The 9,556-nt window shown below is 39.9% G+C and overlaps 2 protein-coding genes across 2 annotated transcripts in view; one reads left to right on the forward strand and one right to left on the reverse strand.

Moving 5' to 3' along the window:
- The window catches only part of LOC138052812 (protein MMS22-like), a 71,825-nt gene that overhangs the window by 8,592 nt on the left and 53,677 nt on the right, over positions 1 to 9,556 (forward strand). The window lies entirely within an intron of this gene.
- LOC138052810 (uncharacterized) lies at positions 674 to 5,640 on the reverse strand. The gene is made up of 2 exons (XM_068899398.1): positions 5,509 to 5,640; positions 674 to 2,211 (listed from the first exon to the last, which is right to left on the reverse strand). Exon 2 carries the CDS (start codon positions 2,198 to 2,200, stop codon positions 968 to 970), a length of 1,233 nt encoding a protein of 410 aa, XP_068755499.1. The 5' UTR covers positions 2,201 to 2,211; positions 5,509 to 5,640; the 3' UTR covers positions 674 to 967.

Consider the following 9,556-nt stretch of genomic DNA (forward strand, 5'->3'; position numbering starts at 1 on the left):
ACAAGACACTTAAATAAAGTTTCTTTCCTTTCCTATTCATTCGATCTTTCCTTTACGCATGGACGATCAATTAAATTATTCTATTATGATAATTATAACCACCCCTGCAGTTCTTTGTAAAATTTGCATACGAACTACAAAGGTCATGTAATAACAAAAGAAAACTTGTCGCTCCTATGTTAATATTCATGCTTTGTGACTTGCCCGTTGGATTACTTTGTTCGTGGCGCCTAATAAATTTTAATACTAAGCGTAAGCGAAGGACTTTTTCACGTGGGGTTGCTAGAGTGGTGCTGAAAAAATAGGGAAAACCAAGATTTCTTGTGAAGTTGAAGTTTTCAGTTAGATTAACATTTTCTTTCTTCGATCAGCAGAGTGTTGATTTCGACGTTGTTTTGACGTAATCATAGAAAAACCTCCAGTGGTTATACCTTTTACTCAGTCCTTTTTTGTCAACGCTTTTTGGTTGTACTTATTGCCATCTTCTTTCAAAATGTACTATTTGCTATGCTGGGGAAGATCGCTCCTTGAAAAATCTATGATCTGTCGGAAAACGCGAATTGACTCTCTTCGCTTTAAAATATCGTATCCGTAAACCTATTGGGCTTTCCTTATAATGTGGTTTAATTACATTAACTGTTATGTCATCAGCATCAAAGGGAACTTCTTGTGCTACATTCAAAAGGAAACTTTATTCTCGGCTTTTGACTCGAGCTCTACCTTATATGATTGACCAGATAAGGTTTGAAATTTGCGATATCTACAAAAAGAAATAACGACCAGAAATCTGGATAATATTATGTCAAAGCTTAGGGTTAGGGAAAACGTCCTTCTTTTCTTTCCTCCTGTCCGGAACCGCTCTTTGAGGACTGCTGGAGCCGTTGATGGGCTTTTTTTCCTGTCCTCACCCCACCCCTCCAATATAGCTTGCTCTCGGGTTTTTTTCTTTTTGTAAGGTCTCGCCTCTCTACTTCACTGGCACCTCGTTTCGATAAAAGCAGTGAAACAACAGTTCCTCCCAGTGAGGGAGATGCAGCCCTTGATGAATGACAAACGTATTAGCGGTGAGGCAAGTATCCGCGCCTGTCACGCTCCAGATTGTTGCTTGCTTTTTGAGCGAACACTTGTTCCACCACACCCTCTTACAACGAGCTGGGCTCCTGCCTACCACGCTCCAGTGAAGGCACATAATGGCATTCGTGGGAGGTGCATCAAAGCCGAGACCTAGCACGTGACCAAGGCAGAGGTACCCTGGGGCTGGCACTGGTCTCCAAATGGCGGCGTTCGTATTGTTGCTCGCAGCATTTGACCTCCAAAGCTCCTGGTAGGCTATAGGGTTTCTTAGAAGTCCTCTGCCCCCTTCCTCCTTAACAACCAGCACATTCACTTCCTTATGCTGCGACACGGGACCCTGCTCCGCGTAGTGTCCCAGAGGGGCATAATCAGTGGGTGCTTGCGGGAGGTACACACTTAGAGGCTTGGAATCTATGTGGCATTCTTGTCCCCGGTATAAAAGTGCCAGATCGGCCCTTTTTAGCTTCTTGATCAACAAAGACGTGTTGTGTGGAGCGGGAATGACACTAGGAATCAACGACCAGAATTGATTGACGCGAGGTGCTATTGAGGAATCGCTACTTACAAATGTACCAATGTTCAAGTAGTGATAACTGGGAGCCAAAGTCCAGATGCTTGACATACGGGATTCTTCCATCCACAAACGCTTACCTGGAATCCCTGGCGTGGCCACACTTTTGTGCACAACGCATACTTGAATATCATGTGGTGGTTCGTAACTGGTTGTGGCGACGTGACCAAGTGCAACATATTTGTCGTGGGGAACTGTAGGTTCCCAAAATGCTAGGATTTGGCTATTGCCGGAAGCGGAAGTACCGCTATAATCGGTGGAATCTTCATCGTCATATACTCCGCTGAAGTCGCCATTTCCACTGGCCGGGCCTTCGCTACTCCACATTTGATTGAACCCCACGGCTCTGGCCACCACTTTGGAGTCAGTCATGAGAACACATAGCATGGCACCATGGTTTGGCTTACTGGTGTCTCCCTCCTGTGCGTAATCACCAAGAATGCAAAAGCCGGGGGGACACTGTGGTCTGTAGATACTGAGTCCTAGGCCACCCGTATCAGTGTAAATTTTGGTGTAAACATAGACAACCATCATAGCGATTCCAGTGCCGGACATCTTCTCTGTACCTGAGAAAGACAAAGGACCGGTTAATGAGGGTGATTGAACGGTTCAATCATCCTTGCTGTTTTGGTTTTTGATAAATTTGATTTTTCACCACCAGGATCCGGTGTTTCTGTTTAAGTTTCGCCGGGCCTTGTTTACACGTTTATATTCTAGCTTAAATGGCGGCTTCCATCCATTCGTTTACCTGCTAAACGGAGGAGCTCCCTCCTCAAAAACCAAAAACCGACATTTGAATTGATTTACGTTGATTGTTAATTTTAGTTTACAGTGTCCCCAATAGCCCGCTTTCAATATGTTAAAATTAGGTCTTAAAACAAAAGACATCATCTCGAGGCTCTGGGGAATAAACTCATTCACTACTTACACAAATCCCATAATACACCTCTTTTACCCACCAAAAATAGGCGTAGGCATTGTTTTCGACTTCTCCTCTTGGGACATTTTCATGTCCTAGGAGAAATTGCGAACAATGGCTATGCAAAAGTTTTGGGGGGTAATAGAGGTGTATTATGGGATTGCGCAAGTAGTGAATGAGTTTATTCCCAGAGCCTCGAGTTGATGCCTTTTGTTTAGGACTGACTTTTATTACATCCAAAGTGGGCTATTAGTGCTCCAGCGCTAGAACGACTAAACACTTAAATAAAGTTCCTTTCCTTTCCTTTCCTTTCCTTTTTTTTAATCAGTAAGGATATTAATCAAACACGGTATTCATATACTTTTTAGTCGGACCCAGACTTTTCAACTGGTTAAGGCATTTTCCAAGTACTATGAAGTCGATCTTTCTCCTTTCACGCAATGTGCGTTCCATGCGTGCATTGGAGAGCAAACTGGGTTCAGACAACAGTGAATTTGCCCCCTAGTGGTACAGTATGTGTATGTGTCCAAAACTGAAACACTTAGCGATGGCTGAGATTACCGCCAAAGGCTTATTAAGAAGCATTAAGCTCGTAAAATTTGTTACGTCTTTTGAAGGTAAAAGTTCTACGGCAGGAGAGAGTTTACAGTGGAGAGCATTAATTGTGAACTCACGTTTGACTACATCAAATTCCAGGGCGCTGTTTAAGCTTAGCCATGTCACGGTTCCTCAGGTTTTAATTTCAGTCTACTGTTAAATGAAATCTTGAGGTACAACCGTTCAAATGTTAGCTACTGAGATGTGTTTTACTCTGTTTGTGTTTGTTTCGTTGGACTGTCATAGTTTTTTCAAGGTTCGGCTGAAGTGTAGCCGTTCAAACGAAATCTACCGCATGATCAGTTCTCCCCTGCGGATTGTGCTTACCATTATTATTGAATCCCAAGGCGTGAGCATTCAAGTAGAAGCGCTGTAGCTACGGCTGAGCGGTACTTTCCTGTGGTACTGTTCACTCAATCTTCATTATGCGTTTTAACGTGGTTTTAAGGTTTTGTAGTTTTTACTGAAAATCTGGATTCGTCAGTCGTTTAGGACGTCAATATCCAAATAAAATCTACTGCATGGGCACTTCTTTCCTCTGGTTCTGTTGATGTTGTGTAAGGTGGTTTTATGTTTCGGGTTTGTTTATTTTAAAATCCTAAGTTGCGACCGAATAGAATCTGCTTAGTGGCACTTTCCGATCCTGTTTGTTATGCCCTTCAAAAGTCGGCTCAGTCAAAAGTTTTGTCAATGGAATGAATGTTCTGGTACAGTGCATGAATATACACATGAAATCTTGGAATTAAACACTTTCCTGCATGTGGTACTGTTTATTATATTGTACGGTTAGTGTTTACTCGGCATTTAAATTCTTGAAATCCTTGAGTGTGACCATTAAAATGGAAGCCCACCCAGCAATTGCTACTGTTTACTGCAACTGAGCGGTTTAACTTTCATGTGCTACTGTTTACTGACTGTGCTTCACAACAGAGATGCACTGTTTTTGTTTTTTTTGTTGTTGTAACGTTTCTCTTTCGGACTGTACTGGTTTTTCTTTCTGCTTTTTAACCTCTTGAGATTTTGTCTAACGAACACCTCATGGAAAAACTTTGATAAGTTAAAACGATATCGACATCACCTCGCAACTTGCAATGCGAAACAAGCAATTACAATGGGGAGCTCATCTCGTTGGAACTTCAATGTTACTGCACCATTCTAAGGTTGGCATGTGGACTGTCTAAGTTGAGTTGAAACGAGTCCAGTTTGTTGAAACAAAATCTTTTAAAATAATACGGCTTTTTCGAAGACTGCTGTGTAAACAAACTTCGACAACGATGCTATTGATATAGCCTTTTGGTATTTTTCTGCATCCTTGCTTCTATTACACCAACAAAACACAAACGATTTTTGTTCTAAAACTGCAACGACGAAGTTGGACCTAATGATAGACTGCATTTTTAATCTTTTGCTTTTGCTATGTGAAAGTTACTGCCCGAAGAGAGCGAGAAATAGTACTTGGAATTCAGGTTATAAAGGCAATAAAGCAGTAAGTCTGCATTTCTCTCTGTTGATTACATGGGAAGTAATGGCGATCTGGATTGGTGCATAGACGGACAATTCTTTTGGCTTTCTCAAGTTTCAGTTTCTCTTACCGAAACGGTTATGAAAAGAGTGAAACCTAAATTGCCGGGAATTATCGGAATGTTTCGTGAAATTCCTCAGTAGACTTTTAAGTTTTGAGATGGTACTATACAGCAATGACATTGCATCAAATCTTAACTGCATGTAGACAAGACTAGCTAGCAAAGAGGCTTGCAGAAGTCCTAGACTTTGGTTTTCAGTTCAGTAGGTACTGTGCTGTAAGTTGCGGGTGACCGTCTGCGTGTACGTTCCCATGACATTCTTCCGTGTGATATGACAGGGATTTTAACTTCTCGGTCACACTGATGAATCCACCTTATTTCTTAAGCCGACTTCACAGGTTAAAGTCCTTAATCGATGACTTTATAATGATCAAAGTAACGATGGGCGCTTTGGTATAACTGCTGTAATTACAAAGTGTTCAAAAGTGACAAATTGAAAGATGGGGAGGATGAGTTGGAGAAGAAATATAGCTCGCTAGAATCGAAAGCGAGTCCATGGCATAATCTAGGAAGATAACAGCGGTTTCCGTTCTCCGTTTTCCTATTTTAAAGCATTACTTGCTAAAGGTTTGCCTCTTAGGCAGAGCTGTGTGGCTTTTTGTGCGCTTTTTAAACAATTATTTAGCGCTCAATTTTTTTAGAATTAAACCATGACTATATTCTGAGACTTAAAATGAAATCTACATGGTCGCAACAGTCCGAGGAAATACCCGTGCAAGCGTTAGAAATAAAAAGGAAAAAGGTGTGGATACGAAGTTACTCACCTTGAGTTAGCAATTTTCTTGGAATCTCGCTTCGCGTTTTGTTGCACTTGTCTCTCGGGACCTGATGATACAATCGTTTTAGCCAAGAAGGAGTTGCAAGTTATATCTGATCATGGGCGGAAATTTAAACTCGAGAAAAATATCTTGGCAGAGATAACCTCTAGACCCTTTGTTTAGAAATCGGATATAACGGAGCCAACAAACGCGTTCTAACGCCTTTGATTTCCAGTCTGAGGAATCTGGATTATGTACTTGGGCGTGATTGTAAACGCAGCTAGAGCGGTTTTGTCTGCGGCACGTCGTTGATCGCTTTTACATTTGTTATGGCTAGCAGTCTCCTAAGTAGCTAAGTACAGAAAATACAACGAGAGGAAATGGGAAATAGCGGGCTTCCGTTTCACTGTTTGGTTAAACAAAGCAACTGAATGACAGGAAATGTCGGTTAATTAAAGCGACATGGTTTGCCTTTTCGAAACGGACTGCTTTGATTTAGAGCTTCTGTGTATCCCTAAAAGTTTAGGTGTGTTTGAAGACCCAGTATTGACCGTTATGCATTGCGCGCTGGGATCATTCGCTGCTCGGACGTCGAAAATTATCCTGAACATTGTTTGACTTTGAAATCTCTGTTCATCCGCCACATTTCTAACCCAACGAAATAGTGAGAGTTCTTATAAAATGGTTTATTTATCAGAGAACATCTCTATGTGTGTTTTGGGGGGTATTTTCCGAAGCGAAGATAGTGAAAAAGCAGATAATTGTCAACGAAAAGTAAATAAACAACTTGAAATGGAAACACCATTAAGCACTTGGGTACGGTTTTTGTGTGTAAATAATAAACGTTGCAATTTGCCAGGCAATGTAAAGTAAATAAATAAAAATACATAAGTAATGCGAAATGTTTTGTTCATTAAACCGGAGAATCCCTTCTGTAACCTACAGTATCTTTTCATCAATCATGGTCTTTTCGTAATTATTTGAACAACGTAATCATTGCAATTGTTAAACATTTGTCTCAGTTCTCTTTATCTCCTAATGATGTGGTCAAGATGAATAAATAGTGTAACGGTTTAAGGAAGATGATACAAGTCTATTTCGAATTTTATTACAAAGTCTTGCCCGTTCCATTCGAAGAAGTTAATTCAGGATTAAAAAAAGGTTCATAACCTCTTCTAAAAGAGAATCAACACACAAGTGAAGCCGAATCGAAAAATCTTCCCGAGATTAATTGGTGGAAAGCGAGTCCCAGTTCCCGCAGTTAATATTTAAAGATTAATACAATTAATTCATTTTCCTAATGAATATTAATGATCATGAGTTAAACATCTAGCTTGATTTTTAATCAAAAGTCCCTGGGATAACATTTCATTTAAATTGACCTTGTATTGAAGATTGAATAGCGATGAAACGATTTTTTTTCGGTCCCAATAAAATCTCAGAACATGATATGTTTAGAGTTAAATGATTTTTTTTTACTGACGTTCAAGCAAGCTGACAGATTAAATGCACCCAATGATGTCGCTTTCAGAACTGACAGACTGTGTTAAATCTTTGGCTCACTTGTCAACAAAATTTTGTCCAAGAATGTTTTGAATGCGTTTCGACGTCATTTTGGAAAAAAACCCCGGTCTTCTCGAAAAGTCGTGTTGTTGTTTTTGAATTCATTGCTTGCAGGGCTGCTTTGAATTACTGACCAATTCATGATATAATCATCGGCTTCCAGAGCCTTAATCTCGCTGACCTTTTGTTTTGATCAATTAGTTCAATCAGACCAGCGTCTCTCTATCGATGATGGCCTGTCAACCGCACGATACACGAGAACACTTCTATTCATGAAAACTAAAACGGAATGAAAAGTCTCTTATGTCTAATGCCCCGTACCTTGCACATATCGGCTTGCTTTCAGACGCTTTTGTAATACTGTACCGTATTTATGCGCTAAAAAAACACCGCATTTCTTCTAATCAATGCCTTTTTTTAATAATAAAAACCAGTTTAATGAACAACTGTGATTGTACAGTTAAAAATAAGTGCGAAACAACGGTTCAAAATAAACCAGGCTCCAGTTCTCCTTGTCACCAAACAAAACAGCAGATATTTTATCAAAGCCCTTGTGTAGCCATGACAGAATGAAAAATTCAATCTACAAGAATCATTAGATTCTCTGTCGGGCCTTGAAACCCATAGAACGATTCGTGAACCCGGGCTCTCACGATCTCCAGACAGTGCCAGGCGAACCACTCGCGCATGCGACCTATTTTGTCTTTACGAGATTAATCTACAAGTCGGACATGCATCAATATTTGCGAAGATCTGTAGAGGTATTAGGAAGCTTAAGCAAGAACGACGACGGCTTCGAGAACGTTATCTAGAAATGCAACTTCGCGTTATTCTAATCACGTCGCGGTTATATTATCCAAGCTAGTCGTTCGGCATGGAAAGTGTATGCAAACTACTTTGGAATGAACTTGGCGTGGAGATTTGGAGGGGAAATTTAGAATTTGTCGTCGGCTGCCCACGCCCTTTTGAAGGACGGTGCCTACTAATTCAAAGGTATTTTTGCGGGGTTTACTTAATCTGCGGGAAAAGCAGATCTTAACGTTATTGAAATCCAAAAAGAAAATTGGGAGTAACCACGCATTTTTCGAAGATAACTAATCAACAATGTTCGTAAAGAGCTTTAAAATAAAAAGAAATGTATGACGCTCTTTTCCAAATTGAAGCTTGATTATCTCTGAAAAATGCGTGGTTACCTCCAATTTTCTTTGTGGATACCAAGAGCACTTGCTAAGTTCTGCTTTCTCCGCATACTTTTGAACCGTGAAAAAATATCCCTGTATTAATAAGCACCATCCATAGGAAATCCGAGTATCTCGAGATGCGCAGAACGAATATGCAATAACAATAGGCACCGTCCTTAAATAACCTCAAATTTGTCCGGACGAGGCTGGCAAAGAAATGTTCCAAAATGTAAAACGCACATGTGGGACTCGATCGTCTATACAGCTCAACGTTGTAAAACAACACTGCAGATTATCTCACTGAACGATTTGCTTGACTTTTATTTTATCAGAATGGCACAACCTCTTTTGGCATAATATGCATGTTGTTTGTGTGTAGCCTTTATCTAAATTAATCTGTTTTATCGGCAATTCCCAAATTAGATGAAATTGAAATGAAATTGATTTTGCTGATTTTTTTTTAATATCGTCAGTATCGCGTGCAACGAACTGATTGCGGTTTCGATTCAAGACGGTCTCAGTTGTACAATATACCTGTTAACTAGGCGTTATTCGTTGGCACCTTTTCACTGATCTTTTGAACTGCATATTACTATAAAATTATAATTTGATTGATTTCACCTTGAGTTCAAAACATATATGTATTCATTGCACTCGATAAACGTTGCAAAATGTTCTGTCGGCCAAAATGACACTCGTGTGGCTAAATTCCCATAAGGTCTATTTTCTCGAGCAAAACACATGGCTATATACCTTATTCCAAAATGGCCGCCATTTAAATATTCTTTTGTTTTTATTCAAATAAGCCCTTGATGCCTCGTTCTTAAGCTTAAAATTCAAAAGAATATTGAACGAGGCAAGAAGGGCCAATTTGTATCCGCACAAATCAGCGGCCATTTTGGAATAAGGTGTATATGTACTATGTTTTTATTTGTAACATACAACAAGATGTGCTCAGCGATTGTCAAAGATTTGTACAAGAGTATTATTTATCTCCGGCGGATTTATCGGAATGATCCTTCACATTTCCGTCAATTGCTCTTCTTCGTTAATAGGCTTTGTAAGTTTCCTCTATTTCGTCTTGTTACTTACAGGTTAGCCTTAATCCGATAAGGAAAAGGAAACCCTGCCATGTTTAAAATTTAACAGAAGTTGCTGAATAGACCAATTTTTGTCTTGCAACAATAGTAGGTGTCTAAGAAGAGGAAGTTTATCCTTTCATAGATTCGCGTCGTACTACTCCAAAGGCGCCACTTTGTTAACTTAATCCTGTTAATTGAACACTTATTGCTCTTTAATTCAATGCAAGC

Source organism: Montipora capricornis, chromosome 6 (genome assembly GCF_036669925.1).
Source record: "Montipora capricornis isolate CH-2021 chromosome 6, ASM3666992v2, whole genome shotgun sequence".
Lineage (NCBI taxonomy): Eukaryota > Metazoa > Cnidaria > Anthozoa > Scleractinia > Acroporidae > Montipora > Montipora capricornis.

Excerpts from the sequence above, each read along its gene's own strand:
- LOC138052810 (XM_068899398.1), bottom strand. The coding sequence starts at position 2,200 with ATGTCCGGCACTGGAATCGCTATGATGGTTGTCTATGTTTACACCAAA.